Here is a 21332-nt window from a genome sequence, read left to right on the forward strand (position 1 = left end):
GGCAGAACAGCGGCGCCTTCGTGAGGAACAAGAGCGCCGCGAGGAAGAAGAACGCCTTCGAGAGGAGCAAGAGCGTGCTCGACTGGAGAGACTACCCCCGTTGATGCGATGGCTCTGCACGGCATCAAATCCCAAGACCACGGCCGTTGCCGAAAAGTTCAAGTACATGCGCGCTCCCCGATTTGACACGATCCGTCCAGAGACGAACAATACCGCCGAGGGTCGTGAGCAGTGGGTTCTGAACACGCACGTTGCCCTGTTACTGGGAGAAAAAGATCTCAGTCTCTCTAAATGTAAGTCGAATAATGCTCCCATATCCTCTTAATCGTGTACTGACACATCACTAGACGCTTCCTGGACCCGCGTACCAACTTCTCGAGTTGCCAAAATCAGCCTTTGGAGGACAGAGTGGATTCGCTACACACTCTTCGCCGAGAAGCTGTGGGAACTTGGCGAACAGCTTCCTGGATGCTATGGCGACGAGGCACCGCACAGCCTGAGCTACGACAACAAAGACCAGCTCAAGCAAGATGCGTGGGAAAAGTTCCAGGCAATGGACATGTTCTTTGTGAAGGTATGTCGAACCGCAGGCAACAAGATGGTTGTCTTTTCTTTATCAGCTTCTCTCGGCAATTCAGCTAACCCTGACCTCACTACAGGTATCTGACTTCATGGATGTTGTGCCTGCCATTCCACACCTGCGAGGCGTCAAATTAGGAGTAGAGTACTGCGAGCTTATGGAAAACGAGCAACAGTGGCAACCGTCTCAAAAGTGGAAGCAAGACCCGGATGTCGGCCGCTACCATGGCCTCGCCCCACGATATAAATACTATGTCAACGGAATTCTGGTTGGAGAAGAACTACCGACTCCTTCTCAAACGAGCCGGACCCCATTTCCGGAGATGCGAGTTCCCCGGCGAGGTTTGACACGGGCGTATCCCGAGGATACAGACTATACCGCTCTTTGTATGACTCAAGGCCTTGGGCATCTCATCAAGGATACAGCGAGCCCTTCGCCGCTCCCGAATGGCATTCACTCTTCGCCCATCAGCCCGACTTCAGCTCCGCGGGCCAAGCCGACCATCAACGGCACAAATGGGCACGCTGCCTCAGATGGGGTCAAGGATGAGGCAGCCGGTGATAGTGGTATAACTAATGGTATTAATGGATCGGCCAGTTAATAGCTGAACTGGTCTGGAAGAGAGAGAGAGAGAGAAATACATGAAATCAACTCATGCTGTACAATCTTGCGCTATCCGACACCCTCTGCATTTGGTTTCCGGGTTTCTTCTTGGCTTCTTCCTGGCTTCTTCTTCCCACCCCTTTCTATTTTTTCTTTTGCTTTGGCCTTGTTCATGTAAATGTCTATAGATTTGGATGGTGGAATGGACAGGGATGAGGCCGCGCGCTCCCTTGTACACACGCGCACATTACGCACACTTCACGCAACGCAACGCAATACAACGTTTTGGTGGCTGGCTCCTGGAGGAGGGAATGATTTCTGGTTTGCTTGACACTTTTACAGCATGAGCAGAGGGACAAAAAAAGCCTTTTTTCCTTTTTTTCCGATTTCAGCTTGGACGGAGTGCTATGGTATGCCACGGTATATTTGGACAGTTTGCTTGTTTCTGGAACAGGTCAATGGTTCTTCAAAGTCGTCTTTCTTTTTTTCTTTTTTGGGCGGACAGGGAGGAAAAGGGAAGCTTTGTATGTGAGACGAAGGCGTTTTGATGCAAGAGTTTCCAGCAATGCGGCATTGGGCAAGAATTCTTGATGGCTTTTTTTTCCCCTTTGGTGGTCCCCGGGATCGGGGTGATGAAGATACATGGACAACAATAGCCTTGTATTAAATACAGTTATGTTTTCGCTCTTGTACATTGTTCACTTGCTGCATTTAATGGAGTCTTGCGTATACCATAGCAACCTGGAATAATACCACTGTGATGTGAAGTAAAGTTATTTTAAAGTATCTAAATACAAGGATAACTCTCAAGCTGTGAAGAAAAAAGAAGTGGCTCCTCCTCCCTAAAGCGGATTGGTCCGAATCGGCTGACATCATTGGCCACCGCGAACCACAAACCAAAAATTTACCCCACCAAATTCCTTCCAAAAGATTCATGCCACCACACACAAACAAGTTTGTGATAACAGCCCGGCATCATCACAATCGCCAACCCAACGCCGCAGCGAGTTGCGAGCACGCACATCCAAGGAAGAGAAAAGAGGGAAATCGAGCAACTTGATTGGAATCGCTGATATAAACCACCGGCATCATGTCGACGACTGTGGACAAGGTATGGCCTCTCTGTCTCGGTCTCTCTCTCAAGCTTGCATCTTGATTTATTTGGTTTTTTTTTTCTTTTTCTCTGACTTTTTGGCTGACATTGGACAATGTAGATCAAGGAGATCGAGGCCGAGGTATGTCTTCCGCATCGAGACCCCCCAAGCGAGACGACGAGACGACGTTATTTCCGACGACGAAATCCGACGTCGAGCGGTCTGCTTTTACTGGGACCGGGATCCTAACGATTTTTTTTTTCTGCATTAGATGGCCAAGACTCAAAAGAACAAGGCGACGTCGTATCACTTGGGTCAGCTCAAGGCCAAGCTGGCCAAGCTGAAACGCGAGCTGCTCACCCCCAGCAGCAGCGGCGGTGGCGGCGGTGCCGGTTTCGACGTGGCCAGGACGGGCGTGGCCAGTATTGGCTTCATTGGCTTCCCGTCCGTGGGCAAGAGTACTTTGATGAGCAGATTGACGGGCCAGCACTCGGAGGCTGCGGCGTACGAGTTCACGACGCTGACGTCGGTGCCCGGCCAGGTCATGTACAATGGTGCGTTTTGTCGTGGTTGCTTGCTTTTTCTACTTTGTTTTTCCGTCATTTAGGAACGAGGGGTGGGGAGAGAGGAACTAAGAAAATGATAAACTGACCGGTCGTTACTGCAGGTGCCCCCTTGCAGATTATTGATCTTCCCGGAATCATCGAGGGAGCCAAGGACGGTCGAGGAAGAGGTCGCCAGGTCATCGCCGTCGCCAAGACGTGCCATCTGATTTTCATTGTGCTCGACGTCAACAAGCCCTTGACGGACAAGCGAGTCATTGAGGCCGAACTCGAGGGCTTCGGCATCCGAATCAACAAGCAGCCGCCCAACATCACCTTCAGGAAGAAGGACAAGGGTGGCTTGAACATCACCAGCACCCAGCCCCTGACGCACATCGACCACGACGAGATCAAGGCGGTTATGAGCGAGTACCGCATCAACTCGGCCGACATTACCATTCGATGCGATGCCACCATTGACGATCTCATTGATGTTATCGAGGCAAAAAGCCGAAGGTGAGTGGAAGCGGCAACGAGGATTGTGCCGAGGCTGCTACGCGTTTACTGACGATGGATTGCTAACGCTGCTGCTGAATAGTTACATTCCGGTCGTCTACTGTCTCAACAAGATCGACTCCATCAGCATTGAGGAGCTGGACCTGCTCTACCGAATCCCCAACTCAGTCCCCATCAGCTCAGAGCATGGGTGGAACATTGACGAGCTCATGGAGGCCATGTGGGAGAAGCTGAGCCTGAAACGAGTGTATACAAAGCCCAAAGGCAGAGCGCCCGACTACTCAGCCCCCGTTGTACTCAAGGCGACGAGATGCACTGTGGAAGATTTCGTGAGTCACCAAGAAGACGCCCCCTTCACCGTTATTACTACATTACGAGGACTCCCAACTAATGCATGTAACACAACATTAGTGTAACGCTATTCACCGCAGCATTGTGGAACAATTCAAGTCAGCCATTGTTTATGGCAAGTCGGTGAAGCATCAGCCGCAGAGGGTTGGTTTGGCACACGAGCTGGAAGATGAAGATGTTGGTATGTACTATCTACTCTTTCCCTCCCCTACCCCTTATGCTGTGCGAAATCGGACTGCAGTGAATACGCAAGACTAACTTTGCTTTACCAGTGACCATTATCAAGCGATGATCAACGATCTCAAAGCCCAAAGCCATAGTGGGCAATCCGCCGGATGAAGGAGGAACGACGTACTCATCCGGCTCTTCGAGTGCCGTGCAAACCAAGGAGGCTGTCATCCGTATCTGCCCGCGAAGCCGAGTCCCGACTTTCGGCTCTGTAAATGGACAAACAGAATTTCATTCAAAAAGCCCGAGCGCTTCGGGCTAGGGGGCATCCTACGTGGTCTTCAGTTCATGCAAGCTTTGGCTGGACGACAGGCCGGGACGAAGCAGGGATGGGCGGCATTGATGTGGCATATATGCACGAGCATGACAGTTTCAAGGCCAAGGCGCAGGAATTTCGCGACTCGGCACGTCAGAAGGGGAATGAGCCCATGATGATCGGCGGCAATGATTCCGTAGGCCGTAAGGAAATGGAGTAGAATGGTGCACGCAACAGGAACAACATCAGCAGCAGCAGCAACAACCACAACCACAGCAAAAAGAAAACAAGACAGAAAAAAATAGAAACAAAGAAAATAAAGGGGGAGATGGCGGCTACGGGGAAATTGACAGGGCGTTCAGTTGGGCTCAATGAGAAAAGTAGTTAGTACTTTGTAGTACGCCGTGCTCTGACACTCATGAAAAATATCCAATTTCCCTCTCCCAACGATCAGAGCAGTCAAGTCCGTCCAGCGTGCCATCGACAGGGACGGCAGACATGGCATAATGAGCACGTGTACAAGTGCAAATGAGCGTGTAGAAGCGATTACTGGTACGCGAGTAATTCATTCTGAGACCTCGGGTCGGCCGTTGTACGCCATGCTCGCCGCTCAACGGTTGCCATACGAGTTGAAGCAGCATGAACGCAGTTGATGGGCCATGGCCCAATACCCGGGGCCGATGTACTTTGACCCTGCATAGCCGAGGGCCTCTCGATCTGCGGCCGCCCTTCGCAGAAAAGAAAAGCTAGAAACGTGGGGATGGAGAGAGTCCCTTTTGGGGCTGCGGACGAGAGCTGTCCCTGCCCAACCTGGAGCTACACCAAGAAGAGAAAACCCAGAGGGGGGTGTGAGAAAAGAACGAGAGAACATCCGGCCTTGACGCTAATTGGAAGTTCGCAGGGTGCTTTGGATGGGCGACGCAGCAAAACGATTCGCTGGATATGGAGGCCAATGCTGGCTGCATGGCGCCCCAGGGAGTTGTATTGGGCCTTGGTTGTCTCCAGCCCAGCCTTTCAGAGGGCTTCTCTTGCCGCCCAGACGAGGAAGAGCCCAGAAAATGATGGGCGCCGGGTGGAGACACATGCAGAAGGCGCATTATTTTGGCTTTTTTTCCCTTCTCTTTTCTTTTGGCGGTGACCTTGCTCAACATTTGTGAGCTCTTGATTTTTCTCTGATCCACCTTGGTGCCAAGTGCCGGAGGAATGCCACTGGCTTTTTGACGTCTAAGTCAACCCCCAAGATGTTGCGTTGCGACAGACTGGTGAGCGGGCCAACGGCGACATGGTCTTCATGAACCCCTGAGCTTGGTACGAAATCTAAGCGCTGCTAAAGGGCAACAGGAGCATCGCCACAGGCAGAGACACAAAACACGCGGTCGGTCAAGCCGCCTCAATCATGCGTACAGGTACGGTACCCAGTCATGGATAGAAGTCGAGTGGTGTCGCTTGCTTTCGAAGGAGTGGAGAGATAAAGCCATCTTGACAATGGTGGCCAGTCTAGGAGACGGGACATGGGAGGGGAAGCCACAGGGGCTGCCTGTAGAAACGAGGGTTTGCATGCCTTGTTACAAGGTGCTCACTCGTATGTAGTACCTGTACTAATCGCATCCTCATTGGCAGTACGGGTACCTATACTGTACTCGTACATACTGCTAGCACTCCATGTGATACTCGCATTTGGATAGAGGCTGAGCGGGAACGAGGATTTTGATGGCGGCCTGTGTTATTAGCAGAGCGCGCGGCGCGCGGCATGGCTCATGCATGTCCTTACTGACTACGGAGTAGTTCGCCCGCAGCGGAGACGGAGACAAGAGCCATAAGGCACAGACCAATGTTTGCCCTGCCGTCAGAGCAGAGCACACTAACAAGATTGCTGCCCTTGTTGAATACATGGAGGCATTGCGAAGTTGATTTGCGACGTCTTGACAGGTACAGTACAGAGCAGTACCTGTATTCGTAGAGGCAGTCGTACATGCCAGCAATCGCAAATCCAACCTTGCGAGGGGGGCTGGTGGAGGCGCATAATACGATAGATAACATCGTGACGCTGGTGGACAAGGAATAGTGCTCCGTACCCATGTGCAAGCGGACCTGGAGATGCTTTCGGTGACAGAGCCGCCGCGGAGCCGCATCGTTCAAGCTATCATATCTTCCAAATCAAGCCATGTCACAGATGAGGCGTTGCATAGAGAACACGCAAGAAGTAGGTGGTAGATTTCCACTTGCTGCTCCCCTACTTCACATATGGCAGGTAGGATGATATCAGACAGCTGAGGGCTCAACAGCCTTGGCGTTCCTCCATTGTCTGCCAGAGGCCCTGCAAAGAATTCTTCCGTATACAATGCCACCGTTCGAGAACGATTGTATCGTCTTCGCCCGAAATGAGAGCACGACGACGGGCGTACAAGCGGGACTGCCGGACAATTCCGCCACGAGGAAACTGAGAAACCTTAAAGACTGATTCGCTGGGGGTGTTTTCCTGTTAGGGAGAGCGTCACGCGGCAATATTCCTTCGAGGTAACAACTCCCCTGAGAAGCGTAATTGGCCGTTTTTGTGTATCACCACCAACCAGTAGTGATCCACCTTGCCGGCACCTGGACGCGCTTTGAGGAGTGGGCATCGGTAGATCTCGTCGGGATTGGCCGCCTCCCTCTATCTAATTAGAGCCCTCATTTCAATTGGATCAAATCGCGTGTAGCTGTATCATCAATTCTGCCAAAGAAAGAATGGCTTGGTATCCTGCACGAAGCCCAAGTTGACCAGGTGATGCTTTTCATCATGCCCTGTTTCAGTTGGCTGTTGAAAATAGAACAGGATGAGAACGCGTCGCGTGTCTCAACATTTGGTTGGTGAGAACACCCCATGATGTGCTACTTCGTCGAGCTGGCTGCATCCATAGTAATTCGCCTAACTTCTGCTTCGTAATTCGGGCCACTTACTACTCCGTACTCATACAGCGTACGAGGAGCTAGCAGAGAGACCAAAGGCGGCCCTTTTCGGGAGAGAAAGGTTAATATGAGATTGACGAAAGGATGCTAAATTGAACCTGGCCCTCAGTCTACTACATGGCGGGCCCAATTTGAGACGAATCTAAGAGTACCGTCGTGAGAGGATGGGATTTTATGCCCTTTGATGCCGGCAGTGGGTGCATTTGTTCGGCCGTGCAGTATCGTGTTGGACTCTTGAATGCCTCCAAACGTGGCCATCGTGGAGCGCGCCGAGAGGTGTCACACATGCCTGCGAGGTCCTCTCTTTACTCCGGTACTGTAAGTGCCAGGTTTGTGAAAGTTGGGCACGGACCTCCACGCAGCGGCAGCCAGCGGCAGGGGTTGAAATTGGCCAACTGGAAGAGAGCCTGGAAGCGGAAGCTATTCACTTGGCGCGGACGCCACCGCCCCCTTGTACCCGTTCAATTTGAGCGAGTATGAGGGCAAGATGCCGAGTTTTTCGCAGCTTACGGCTTAAGAACTCCCTGGATTTTGATCGGAAGCTTTTGAGGTCGGGCCAATGATATGCCGGTTATATATATAAGTTTGCTGTTATCAGCATGATGTAAATCCTTGGTGTTGATACTCGTATATACCACAATGTGCAAGTAATCGTTCTGGTACGTGGGTACTAACAGGGGTGCAGAGCTGCTTCTGTACATAGGTACTTTTCGGTATCATATCCTCATGACCCATCTCTTGACAGGTGCCTGATCATGATTGCCGCCGGATAGTCCGGGTAAAAAGAAAGAAAGGGAAGGTGAGGTGAACCCCGTGGTGACTGAAATCGATATCGAACCTTCCAAGATTGGGAGGCTCGTGCTGCAATGAGCAGTTCTGGCATCATGCTGCCATGTCTAACAACATGTAGTTGGAGCGGTGGCACAGCTGCTGTTCCTAACGGCATCCCCATCGTAAGTTGACCACTGATACTAGCGTATGATGACAATGCCAAGCCACGTATTTTGCTGAACAAGACGCCTCCAGCACCAATAGTGTGATGAAGCGGTACGGAAGACTATGCGTAGATACAGCAATATGTGCAAGACTTCGCCGAATCGGCCAAGCGATGAAGTCATTCTCTCGTCCGAATCGGTCGATGTAGGAATCACTCGCTTCAAGAGATGCTCGTATACTAGCAGCCCAAGGTCTTGTTGGTTGAAATGACCTGTGAGTTCGACGCGATGTCATGTTCTCTGTCAAGCGACCCAACAATTATACGCCCCTCTTAGTGCCTTAGCGTTTGAACTACCACCAACTACCACCACGCCACGCCTCGCCGCCTCGCCGCCTCACCATCCTCCAGAGGTGAGCTACTCGCGTGGAAGACGTCGAATACTTCGCACAAGTATTTACCTCAAGAAGGAATAGGCTAATGGCGTGGCGCTTGCCAACGTGGACGGTCTTCCCGCGCTCCCGTGCGTTGACTTTCAGAAGAAAGCTTGAGAGCACTAGAGGGTATTCCGTACAGCACTGTCGATCAATCTTGTCTTATAAGACGAGCCAACGGCAGATTCGCAGGTCTCACAGTTCCGAAGTCCGATTTTTGGCTTTCGAATGAGTGGGTGATCACAATTTTTTTTTTTTTTTTTTTTTTTTTTTTTTTTTTTTTTTTTGCTTAATCTTTCAAATAGACCAAGCCATGATGGTCGTGTCTCGAGTAGAGGGAGAGCCTGGACCCTCTCGTTGAACTAAAAAAAAAAAAAAACATCGGTCAGCAGCGTCGGCATGAGCAGGCTTGCCTGTGGAAGAGAGGGCGGATTGGTCATTGCCTGTACGGCGTAGTCAAGATGGCGTTGATAAAGCGGCTGCAATTTCTCTTATTGCTAGCAGTGATAGTACTATTTCCGATGAGCAGCCAGGATCACCTACCCCTGTCTGTAGTAGCACCCATCATTTGGCGCGCACGACTTGCGCGTAGCTGAAAACGTGGAGAAGAGGGCAGCTTGTAGAAGTACCAGTAAGTACTACTCAGCACCCTACCTACCTGTACGTAACTCCCATCTGGGGGTAACTCTCAAATCTCCGTAGGCCAGTATATCTGAAACTTCTATTTGTCTAATACCTAAGATTGCGTATACTTGGACTGGTAGATGTCGCGGTGATAGAGAGGGTTGTGGCTGAACAAGTGTCTCTCTGGCATTGGGCTGTCATCTCCATCTGGAGAACGTCGTAGGTCACCGTTTCTTAGCTTGATTGACATGATCAGCTGCGGCACTTCGTACATGAGGGCATAACCGTACCTTGAACTAAGCAAATGATTCGTCGTTGATCGGTATCATCTGCGACAAGTGCGCTAGCTAGTTCGGGCCGCTCCACAAGAGACATGCCCCGACCCCTCTCTGTGTATACGAGCCGTTGAAGCCTCATCCACTAAAGCTTGAGCAGCGACGAGACAGTCTAGTCAGCTATCCTATCCCTTGCGAGATTCGAGCGCACAAAGACTGCGTGTACATAGTAGCTGAGGAGCGGAGAGCGGGACTTGGTAGTAACGCCCGAGATCAAGTGGCTGTGTTTGCTTGGTGTTTGATATGCAATATTTCGATTCGTATTTGTCCACGTCCGAGTACAGGTACAAGCCCAGCTACAGGACGGTGTGTTTGTGCGGGCTTCGCTATGGCTAGTAGTGGTGATGAGACTGGGATCAAGGTTTCTTGTTTGGTGCCGGGGTTCTTTTGACGCTGCTGCGTCCAGTCCAGTCCAGCCAGCACAGCACAGCAGCTTCGTACTGGGTACCTGTGTTGCAGCGGTCCGGAGGGTGGATGTCCCATAATCATTCTGCCTGGATGCTTGCTCGGAAGACTATTTCCTAGTCCGGTTGATGAAATCGTCGACCCATGAATATGCCGGGCCAGGCTCTTGTGCGCCGGAATCGTGATGAAGCCCTGGCAGCAGTCAGTTCTCGTCTCGTCTCGTCTTGCCTCGCCTCGTACTTGTACAAGCCATCGTACTATAGTCGGTGACGGACCATCCTAGACAACCACATGGGGCTTGGAAGCAGCGGCTTTTTGTGTGCTTGCACCGAGTGGTACTAGCATTGTGCATGGCCATCGGAAGTATTGTGCTCGCGTGGTTTTCCTGCTTCTCTCTGCTTGGGGTGCGTGAAGTGCATGAAGTGCGTGAAGTGCGTAAAGTGTTGCCCGCGGTGAATAAGCTTCATTCTGCTCTATCCTGGTCATGTTGATAGCTCTTGTCACGTTCCTGGGCCGACGTCACGGAGGGAAGGTACGGAATGCTGAGTCGCCTTTTTTCCGACGTCGCACTCAACACCAGATAGGCAGGGCATCTTGATGCTGCTTACTACTTACCTGCTTGCCACTTACGGCATATACCTGTATTATGGACAGCATCATGCAACAGGCCGTGCAGAAAAGAAACGTCCAACTTACAAGGCCGTCGGCATGGATGCGACACAGCGCCAGCAGAAGCTCAGGAGACCACCAACGAACCAATATTAATCAGTGGGTGTGGGTTTGCCTGTACCTACATATGGTCCCATGTCGAGTTCCCAGATCCCGCCGACGCTGCCTCTTCTGGCCATGCTGGCCCTGGTCACCCGTTGGTCAATGTTTGCCCTATCATGCCCAATCTCCATGATCCATGGCCCGTTCCCAATCCTGGGCTGTCGTCCCTCTGAGAGCACCCCTCAGTCATTCCGGTCTGTGGCCTCTCAGGCCCATTCCCTTCTGGGACAATCCCACCCGTCCTCTCCCTAGCAAACAAGGGCGCCAGACATGCAGACAAGCAGGCTAGACAGCCAAACTGACACACGCAGACTCACTCACTTACAGGCAACTCACTCGCCCACACGATGGAGAGCCGCCCAGCACCTTGCCGACTCACACGCCCCCTCCCCTCCATGGGCCCCCTGCATCTGGGCCCCTGGACGTACATGTACAGGACCTATTCGTGCATGCATCTGCATGCCTCCACGGCCAACGTTCCGCTTCCTTCGCAGACAATGCGCTCCGGCTTCAGCGTCTTCCCAGGTAGAGTACAGCTACAAGAGCCACTCTTGTACGCCTCTGGGATGATATTGCTTGGATACCCTAGTCTAGCCCGGCTTGGTAGACCTGGCATAGCACTGGTGGGCGGGCCACTTGCTCGTCTGCAGCAAACCACCGAGCTTGCCGTCTCCTGGACCAACAGCATCGGCCTGCTGCAGCTTGTCAGATCTTGTACGGACTCGCTTGCCGCACAGACAAGCACGCGGTGCGACAACTTCCACTGCCAGGCCCGGGGCCGGTACTTGGTTTATCATCCCAGATGCATCACCGCCCCTCGACCACCAGACCAAATACTACTACTTTCTGCTCTTGCCCAGGGCTGACATGAGTCGTTTCCCTTCTCCGCAGTCTTGTATTTTCACCCCCACGAGGTAGCGAGTAACGGCGAAGAAAAGTTCCGTCATTGTCTCACCAGACCGTTACCGCGCGGAAGAGAGCCCACCAGCGGGTCTTGCACGCTTCAGTAGTAGTTAAAGTGACGTGAGAAGCAGGGCTTTCCTTGACGGGTGTGCTTCTTGCTTCTTGCTTGCTCCTGGGCGTTGTTCTACAGAGCTGGCCAAGTAGCGATACATTATCCAGCAGAGCACCCCTCATCTGGCAAATTTGTCACCGCGACTTCACTCTTTACTTTTACCTATCTTGGTTCTCTTGCTTTCGAACTCCCTACAAACTTGCCTATACAACAATACCTCTCTCCATCATTAGTTTGCGTTGCAAATCACATTCTAGCATCTCAAGTTATTTGCTTTCCTCCTCTAGGTTCTGCTGCAGAGCTACTCTTTTCTCAACGAAAAGGGCTATGCCATTCCCTAACATACACCGTCCATGAGGTTCGTATGTCTCTTTGTGTTTGCTCTCGACAAATGCTTTCCGTAACCATACTTGACATACTACTGCCGGCTCATTGATGACGGCCCAAGACAAGGTTTGGACTTTGTCTCTTTCGCTGACGGATGAAGGATAATACCCCCACTCATTCCGCTTCCCTCTTGCTCTTCTCCTCCTCCTCTCCGTTGTCTGGCAAGAGACTATTTGCTAAGTGCTGACTTGCTCAGTTTTTCAGCAACTAGCAAAACCCAGCGATAGACTGGGCCCCTAACTTCTGGAACACATACAATGAACACTGCTGCTCACGGTTCTGCGAACTTGGGCCAAGACGATACCATGGTACAGAGTAACGGAGCTGGGTATACCAGCGACCACTGGGCGAGCATCAGCCCGTATAGCCAAAGTCCTTATGGAAACAGCCCTCTAAATGAGTATGGCGCCACCTTTGGCGGGTTTATATCTCACGGGTTACCATCAGAATCGCTCAACAGAATGCCTCCGCCCATTCAACCTCCCATTCCTCCGCCCTCGACGCATCAACTAATACAGCCTGCGCCGCTGATGGGCCATCACCAATTGCCGATGCTGAATACACAATGGCCGAGTCAGTTGACAAACCCAACTCCATCGGGGAGCTACTCTGCTCCTCCATTGTCCATCGCGCCGGCATCCAGCTTGCCCACGGTTGACCCGTCGCCGAGACCCCCTGTGCATCACGAGAAGGCGAGAAAGACACTGAGCGCAGAGCAAAAACGGGCCATGTGCCAATATCACGAAGATAACCCGGGCACCAGGCAGGCAGATATCGGCGCAAAATTTGGTGTTGAAAGAAGGTAACCTCTCCAAGCATTACTCGGACCATCCATCCGCCCCCTGTCCGCAGATGGGAATAAACTAACATTTGAGCCAAGCACTGTATCCAAGGTGTTAAGACACAAAGACCAGTACCTCAAGCAAGACCCGGAACCAGATAGTTCAGCACTCAAGCGTCTGAAGGGGAAACATCCGGATTTTGATCGAACGCTCAGTAACTACGTCCGTCGACAACAACAACGAGGCTTTGAAGTCAAAGACGAGGAGATAATCGAACAAGCAAGGCTCTTTGCTCGCGCTAGCGGCAGCCAAGACAGAGGGTTGACTAACATTAATAGCAACTGGCTTCTCAAATTCAAGCAAAAGCATGGCATAGGGGCTGGCCGGCTAATGCGCCGCGCCTCCGAGACCAACATTCCAGACCGTATTACCACAGCTCTCCCACGTTTCTCAGGGGATAAAACAACCACTACCATCTCTCCTGTCTCTCCGACTCAGCAACTCTCCCCTCTATCTGCTAGCCGCAGCGATGAGGACTTGCAAGCTGAAGGACAGGATTTCAATTTCCAATACGGACATGCTGGGTCACATTCCTCTACATCGTTGGCCAGCGACTTGAGGGACTCAGGTGTTTCGTTTCCTGGTGACACGATGAGCCCAACAGCTCCCTTTCAGTTCTCACCCGATCCCAACGTTGGAGCGTTTCAAAACAGTCTACATATACATCCTACCGCCCCTAATTTCCAACAACATCGCGGGAAGAGAAGCAATACTTTCCCTTCTCTTAATATCGACTGCGTGAACCAGGATACAAGTGCCGATCCACTGACCCCTCGACACGCATCTGCCGTCACGTCAGCTTCAACGCTTGAATCGCCGACAAATGAGATCCGAAGCACTCCTTTCACGCTTGATACAACAGTGTCATCACCTCCGGCTTTACGCCGCAGCAGCAGCAATTCAAGTATTGCTGCGCGATCAAACAACCCTTCCACAAACACCAGCTCTGTATCTTCGACAACTGCTGACTCTTCGCCAACATCTCCGACCCCAGAGGATGCTAGACGTGCCGCGGAAACGCTGCTAAATTATCTGCACAGCATGACACCCAACGGACCGTTTGACAAAAGCGACTACGCCACCATCGTTCAACTTACAAAGAAGCTACAGTTACATCAACATCAAACTACGCGCCCTTCTATGGGAGGGCTATCGAGGATCCCCGAAGGCGATGATGGGGAAATTCAATCCTTGACCGAGCCATCAATGGTAGAGATATGAACTGGGACATCAACTCTCTCTCAAACATCAGCAACACTCTTCCTGCATACACCTACACCTGCTGCCTTGTTCTTAAATCTCTGTCATTGAGGTTTCTTTTTTTTTTCTTTTTTTTTTTTTCTGGAGTTACGGATTTATTTGAGCATTTCTGGAACAAACAAATAACCAAGCATGGGAAGAAGACGGCGATCCCGGCTATCCAACCCCAAGCAAGAGCAAAGATGATTTTTTACATGGAATCGCAATGTGCTGTGACACGGGCCTATTTCGTATAAAATGAAGAGGCTCCCGTTTCCACACCGCAGGCGACGGAAGTGGCCCCCAAGGAATGGACAAGGAACTGAACTGGATGGACATGGGGTTATAAAAGAGAAAGGCGACTTCATCTGGCAACAGATCTACCAGCATCAAAACTGATTTTTATCATTCATAAATCACTCATTTCTATTTATTACCTGGTTTCCGCTAGGAACCAGTACGATGACACCTAACAATTTTTTTTAACACATACAGCGACGAAAGATTCTGCTTGCTGCTCACGCGCACCCCGAGTATGCTACTGCTTTGATTCTGATTTCATTCGCCTTTTGAATTTCTTTCACATCTTTTTTTCTTATCTTTGGTTTTGGCTTGATATACCAAAAAAAGGACAAAAAAAGATGGACAGGTGTTGCTGACGCGATGTGGGAGTCAGCAGCTCCTTGCTGCTCCCCCGCCGCTTCTGGTTTTCTTAAAATATCTACTTGGGTCTAACAATTCTTTTTTTTTTTCTCCAAATTTCTTGTTTCATTATTTTGTTGCGATATTTCATCTTTGGAGGACATGAATGGGGGAACAAGACAAGACCAAAAAAATTACAAGGGCCTGTTTGGCACCATACTCCTCACGGAGAAGCATGCTTTCAATATCAAATGTGTTTTTTTGTACGGGAATGACCAAAAGAGGGTCTCGGGGAGCGGGGGGGAACCCATATGAGGACATAATTTTCTTCCGGCATCTACATGCCTTTTGCTATGTTACCGGCTAATCCCCGTTTTTTTTTCTTCAAACTTCTGTCATTTAATATGGGCCACATTTAACGTTGTGTGTGAGAGTGAATGTGAGTGCGAGTGTGAGCATGTGAGAGAAGTATCTGGATGTACTGGGTACATGCCGATTGTTTATCCATGTGGAGGCCAAGAGCAGGTGTCTACTCCGTAGACGGGACCTAGAACAGGGGCTAGGCAGAAGCTGCAATACACTGCGAGCACAATGATCCTATCTGTACAAGTAGCATACATGCGCGAAAGACTTGTTTATGCACTCCAAGTACCGCTCGAAAGCCACCAATAAGGTGTATTCGCGGGTGCCTATTAGCCAAGTCTGTCTTCCCACAGCTCCACAACGCCTTTGTCGCTTAGCTCTGGCATCAGCCTCACGAGAAGCAATTCTAAAGCGCTATACATCAAGTGTTTGTTGCAGTACTCATCCCCAACGACATCGAGGAGACTCTCGAGCTCATCCAAGATCCTCTCGTCGTCTTCCTCATCGGTCACCGCAGACGACGATCCGCCATCATCGCCAGGGCCAAATAGCCCGCCCAAGCGCCAATGCCGACGGCCGAAGTACACGCGGGTCACGCTTGCAGGGAGCAAGTCCGAAATAGCGCTGGCGGCCCTGCGGCGCAGAGCGAGCAGCTCCTTCTCCGACCGGGGAGCTACAAGAGTGGACGTGCCGGGGCTGTTGTTAGGAAACAGGGCGCCTCGGAGCGACCGAAGGATGGGTGGTAGACGAGACGAGTCGAAGAGAGATTGAATATGGTGCGCGAGGAGTCTACACAAGCCGACGGAAAAGCAAAAGGGCCATTGGTTAGCTTAGTTAGTCCCATCAGAGAAAGAAAACGAGCCGGACGAGAAATGGATACTTCCATCGGGTCCGCCCGCTATAGGTGGGGAAAGAAAGCGAGATTCAGAAGGGGAGGGGTAGTGGATGCTGTGTGGTGGGTAGACCATAAAAGAGAGAGAGAGAGAGAGATAGCGAGGGCGAGAGAAGAGCGTCGACATAGAGAGCCATTTGCTGGCGTGTTTAGCTTGTGAAAGGGGACGATGTCTGTCAAGGATGACCCGTGCTCCCTTCTGTCAAGGTGTGACTGATCAGGTACATGTGATCATGGGTCAAGGTCAAGGCCAGAGAGGGGGAGAAAAGTTCCTCATGCTATCCATGATCCATGGTGGTAATGTTGAATCAGATTGGATAACAAGACAGGAGGCTTGCTGCGTGCGGGGAAGGCAAGAAAGGAACATCTCCGATGTGTGGCAAGGTGCCTGCTGGATCTTCATAGCGCGACGAAAGACTGCCAATGGGTATCGTGGGAGAAGTGATGTGTCGTGCTCCATGTCGACCAGGTAATGCGACAAAGCAAGGAGTCGTTGCGAGGACGGAGGTGAAGGAGGCTCACAGGCCACTTGCCAACGACGGCCTTGCATAAGCGCGTTCTCCCAAAGTCCGTCGATTTCTGACAGGTAGTTTCGTATGATTCCTTTAGCCATTGACGCAAAAGACTCAGCTTCCGCAGGAAGGCAGCGGAGGAGGAGAAGCGAGCGACATGCGTCCCATCAGCGGTCTTGGGTACAAACCACCGAGCGCCACGCGCGGTGGACCAGTCGCTGGCAGAACGGGTTTTTCCTTCCTTTCCGTGTGACAAGAGGAACCGGCGCGGTCAGGAACCACGACGCCTTGTCTGCTTTGGGAGAAATCGGCCCAATAGACAGCAGATGGCTACCTGGAGGTGGCGCGGCACGGGGCGAGCGGGTGGTTCGAATTCAGACGAAATGCTCTTCCAACGCCATTTCGTCGTGAGAGACTGGACAGCTGGGGTCCTGACCCGCTTTCCCTCGTAGCTGATTGCCCCCCTGTTCGAGGCCGGCGCGTAATAAAGGCTTCTCGATGGACGGGCCGTTTTGTGGTGGTCCAGGCCGGCGCGACAATTTCGAGCAATCGGAGACGAGAAGGCGAATCCCGCGCTTCGATTGGCTGGCCAGGCAAGGAGCTACCAGCCCAGATCTAGAATGCTCGGTGTGGTGTGGTCGTGCGTTGCAAATTGCGCCGGTCCTGATAACCCTGTCGGGATGGCCATTTCGACCTCTCATCGTATGGAGCTACCTATCTACTAGATAGACTCCGAGGGCGTCGCCCTGGCAAGAACGTGCGCACAATGTAAATTGTATTTGTGCCACAGATGGGGCGACATCCGGCTAAGGCACGGTCCGTCCAGAGAGAACCCGGCTCTGGAAGCTCACTCGCTGGAGACAAGGGGGGGAAGAAGGTCCAGTGACTTTGAGGATATGCGAGATGACGAGCAAAATCAACAATGACCGGGGGTAGGAAGGGAAAAGGCTCAGGAAGGATTGGTGAAGCCAAGACAAATCATCAATACAACAAGGAAATTTGCGTGTCTTACCTGTCGAGAGGGCCATTAAGCCCCGCAATGCACCATGGCCCGTTGATGGCCGCCGTCTGTAACAGCGATATGAAGCCACCCAGCCAGGGTTTCCTCTCCTCCAGCTCAATCAGATTTCCGAAACAAGCCCAAAGCCTGAAGCTAAGTACAGGTACTTTAGCCCTGAGGTTCGTATCCGTTGATTGTGGTGGTTGCTTGTCGTTATGAGCGCCTTCTGCGGCTTCCTCATCGAGATGAAGCGCCGTCCTAGGAGGTAACGATATGGAGTCCGCCAAGGTGCCGGCCATGAGCCGAAGTGCGTTGAAGAAGAGGATTCCCAAGTGAATAATCAACACAAAGATCCCTTGGGCCGTCCACTTTTGGGACTTGGCCGCATCCTGACCAAGGTCCGATGGCTGGTCTTTCCCAGACACGATCCTTGCCTTTGTCCTATCTTTCTGCTCACCCAATGACTTTGCGGTGATACAGATGGCCTCGTAGAGCAGCCAGGGCTGGGATGCTTTGCCAGCAATGACATTGCCAATGATTAGCTCCGAGAAGATTTGCTCCACGAGGGCCGTTAGGCAAGGGTTCTCTAAATCTTCAGTAGGGAGCAGGATGGCCAGAACGCCTTGGACTAGCAACTGGCGATAAGTAGCCTCATTCTCTCGTTGTAGCTCTACAGCCGTGCTATCATCCATGCGAGGCACAGGGGAAAGAAATGGTAAGGGGAAAATGGAGTGATAGACCTCCCGGGGATCAGCATCAACCGAAGACTGCAAAGCAGATCGAGAGGCCACGCGGCGAGCTGGGACCCAGTCAGTGGTAGATCCAAAGCGTAGGGCAATGCCACACCACTACTAGCCTGTAGCATGTCTATCGAGCAGGTCTGGTATCTCGTCCAGGAGCAAGCTCTCGAGGTCTAACTTGCTAAACCTCTGCTCCAGCGCCGTGGTGCAGTGTGCAATGATGCGCAGAATCTCGGGTACAAACGTCTCGTCGGCAGTGATCTTGCTGTACCAGCTCTGAACAAACTCCCGCATGATGATGGCAAGGAAGGCGTACAGCTGCAAGTCGACATCGTCGCGGCTCGTCAACGGTGGCAGCAGTTCCCGGATGGTGGGCTGAGTATCTCGGCCTTTGTCTCCCAGATGCTGCGGGCACAGCGTCCGGCGGATGAGGTTCAGCGTGGCCCGATCAGACAGCGGGTCGATCGGCACGGCACGAGTGCTCCGGCGATCTGCGGCGCCGGCCTCGGGAGGCGGAGAGGCGGCAGCATGTTTTGACCTCGTCGAGGCTCTGGCGAGAGGAGGGGGAGCTGAAGCGGAGGCGGCTATCATGGCCGGCGAGTCGAGCGGCGTCGTCGCAGGATCATTGCGCGCAAGAGGCGGGGAGGCGGAGAGGCGGAGAGGCGATGACGAAGTCAAGAGAACGGAGCGGAACTGCACGGAACTGCACAGAGGAGGCTGGTCGTCAAGGTAAAGTTGGGTCGCCTGTTGGGTCGCAGGTCTGTCTGGGATATGCAGGCATGCAGTTCGATGGTTGACCTTGAATTGGCTTGGGCTGCACCGTGCGCTGCACGACACCCCGCACGTGCATCAAGTGGGTTCATGTCGTTTGGGATTAGGCGGATTAGGCGCTGAGGCGAGGTGGTTCAGCGGGAATCTGCAGTAATACAGGGCACAAGCTGCTGTAGTAGGTGCAGCATCCACCTCCAAGGAATACTGTACGAATGTCACCAGACGGCAAGATGCAACAAAGAAAGAGAAAGAGAGAAAAACTATTAATACAGTCTATCCAGGTTGTTTTTGTGGCTCTCAAACAGCCCCGTTTTCTCTCTCTTTTTTAAACGCCTTGTAGATATAGTACATTGGAGAGGTGCATCTATGCATACAGTATAGCCGTACAATGGCTGTGGATGGTTTACACACTTTCAGCATGGCGTCTGCAACAAGGCTACGCCATCAGAACCCACTTACTCCTTTGGGGTTTCTTCTTCTTCTCTATAGGTCCCTGGTAGTCGTCTCGTATCTGTCAAGGTTGTTAGCAGACCTGAAATGGAGAAGCATCATGCAATCGTCGCCAAAACGTACCTCTTGCCTCGGAACGCCCAAACGCCCCAGTTACCACAGCTGATATCCTGAGGGTCCATGTCGTCAAGGTCCCATCGCAGACTCCGGAATTTGTTCTCTCCAGGTTCCAGCAGCACGTCAAACTCCCCTCCTGACTTCTTCCTCACCCATTCAACGTCACGATCCAAGTCGACCTGGGTATATCCAGTGCTGATAATCGGCACCTTGGTCTCCAGAAGCAAGGGTAGAGTTTCTTCCCAGTCGTGGCTGCTTGCGGGGTGGCCAAGACCTGGGTGGAAGAGCATGAAACAATCAAAGTAAGGGTCGTAAGGTGCAAAGTGACCCGTCTTGTGAATGGTGTGGTAATAGTCCACAATAGTGCTAATCTTCATGTTGTACCACACTCGGTCTTCCACCACAGTGCCAAATGGATTTGACGGCGTGCGCTCCGGCAGAGGAAATTCGTCGTCTCGGTTGGCCATGCTCTCTGGTCCGATAAAGATGAGGTGCAGTCGTGATTCCGGGAACAGATGAGCCAGCTGCACCCATACAGGTCGTGGCAGAGATGATTCGGCTCGAGCGCCGAGAATGAATATTCTCACTGGCGGGGGCTCTGGGCGAAGTTGGTTGATGCCAGCACCACGACCAGACCTTGGTATATGCAGATTATATCTCAGAGCTAGGATCACAATGCCACATTAGCCGCATATCCAAAGAGATGACAGGAATGAATCCGTATCCACTACTCGATTCGCTTCAACTTACCACTAAAGCTCTTTAAGCCTTCGACCGTCAAACGCCCACCACTCTGGATGTTGTAGGGGCTCAATTCATGAAGAACACTTCCAATTGTAATCGGGTAGGTAAGGAGTCGAGTGATTTGCCTCATTGAGCGGTCCGAGTCAACTGCCTCAAACTCTCGAGTATACATGAACGTATCCCAATTCGTCATGTTGACCGCAGCATTCTCCATCTGAAGATCGGGGAGATTGCCCTCGTGGAACACTCTGCCGGATCGTAGATCGTGGTCGTCTTCGTTGATTTGGCGGAGAGTATCGCAGATCTTCAGGTGATTCTCATAATCGTCCATCCAGTGCTCTTTGCTGCAATACACAGCAATGCCACAATCGGGGCACTCAAAATCCACATTCGCAGGGGGCATGTCACCTCCAGTGGCTGGAGCGGCATCGTCAACCGTTGAAGCATCGAGAGGGACTCTGGCATGCTTGTGGTCTGGGTGAGGGCAGTATGCATGCTGTCTCATATAGGCAGCTCGGCGACGGAATTCAGGAACTGGCGATTCGGAAAACGGGTGGAAGAGGTCATCGGGGCTCAAGCGAAGTGTAGATGTCGGAGATTTGCCAGCAGCAGCGGCCTCAGAAGCCGACTTCGCGCTGGATGTAAACTCCCGAGCAGTTGTCAACTTGGATCCCGCAATCGTACGTTTGGTGTCTTGCGACTTGCACGAATGCACGCTCCGGATTGATACCTGCGCCCATGGCTTCGATGCGCCTCCTGCGGCTATTTGCCTCCGCAAAGATGCAGAGCAGCTCCTGCACAGGCTGTGAGCCGCTCGACGCAGAGCCGGCTCCATTGTATCGCCTGATTGACTCGAATTGACGTTGAAAGAGATCCCCCGCTATACCTCTCTCGCCTGTATAAAAAAGACTGGAGTGGATGGGCGCAATTTGCAAGGAGCTCGGACCACCCTCGCACCACCGCCGCATTATTGTTCCTCCATGTCTCCGGCCCTGG

General features: G+C 52.0%; 3 protein-coding genes across 3 annotated transcripts; 2 read left to right on the plus strand and 1 right to left on the minus strand.

Moving 5' to 3' along the window:
• Positions 1-2273: 2273 nt before the first annotated feature.
• Positions 2274-3978, plus strand: TRIVIDRAFT_227515 (uncharacterized protein; the record flags this gene model as incomplete). The annotated part of the gene is made up of 7 exons (XM_014095389.1): positions 2274-2294; positions 2398-2418; positions 2549-2831; positions 2945-3335; positions 3418-3664; positions 3747-3867; positions 3959-3978. The coding sequence occupies 7 exons, from the start codon at positions 2274-2276 to the stop codon at positions 3976-3978; spliced, it is 1104 nt and encodes a 367-aa protein (XP_013950864.1).
• An 8351-nt stretch (positions 3979-12329) lies between these two features.
• TRIVIDRAFT_12894 (uncharacterized protein) lies at positions 12330-14087 on the plus strand (the record flags this gene model as incomplete). The annotated part of the gene is made up of 2 exons (XM_014095083.2): positions 12330-12826; positions 12905-14087. 2 exons carry the CDS (start codon positions 12330-12332, stop codon positions 14085-14087), a joined length of 1680 nt encoding a protein of 559 aa, XP_013950558.1.
• Positions 14088-15227: 1140 nt separating this feature from the next.
• Positions 15228-21179, minus strand: TRIVIDRAFT_210775 (uncharacterized protein; the record flags this gene model as incomplete). The annotated part of the gene is made up of 6 exons (XM_014095390.1): positions 15228-15899; positions 17527-18195; positions 18367-19014; positions 19485-19508; positions 19599-20256; positions 20343-21179. 6 exons carry the CDS (start codon positions 21169-21171, stop codon positions 15440-15442), a joined length of 3288 nt encoding a protein of 1095 aa, XP_013950865.1.
• Between the last annotated feature and the right edge of the window lie 153 nt (positions 21180-21332).

The sequence above is a fragment of the Trichoderma virens genome (genome assembly GCF_000170995.1).
Source record: "Trichoderma virens Gv29-8 chromosome Unknown TRIVIscaffold_90, whole genome shotgun sequence".
In the NCBI taxonomy this organism is placed as follows: Eukaryota; Fungi; Ascomycota; class Sordariomycetes; order Hypocreales; family Hypocreaceae; genus Trichoderma; species Trichoderma virens.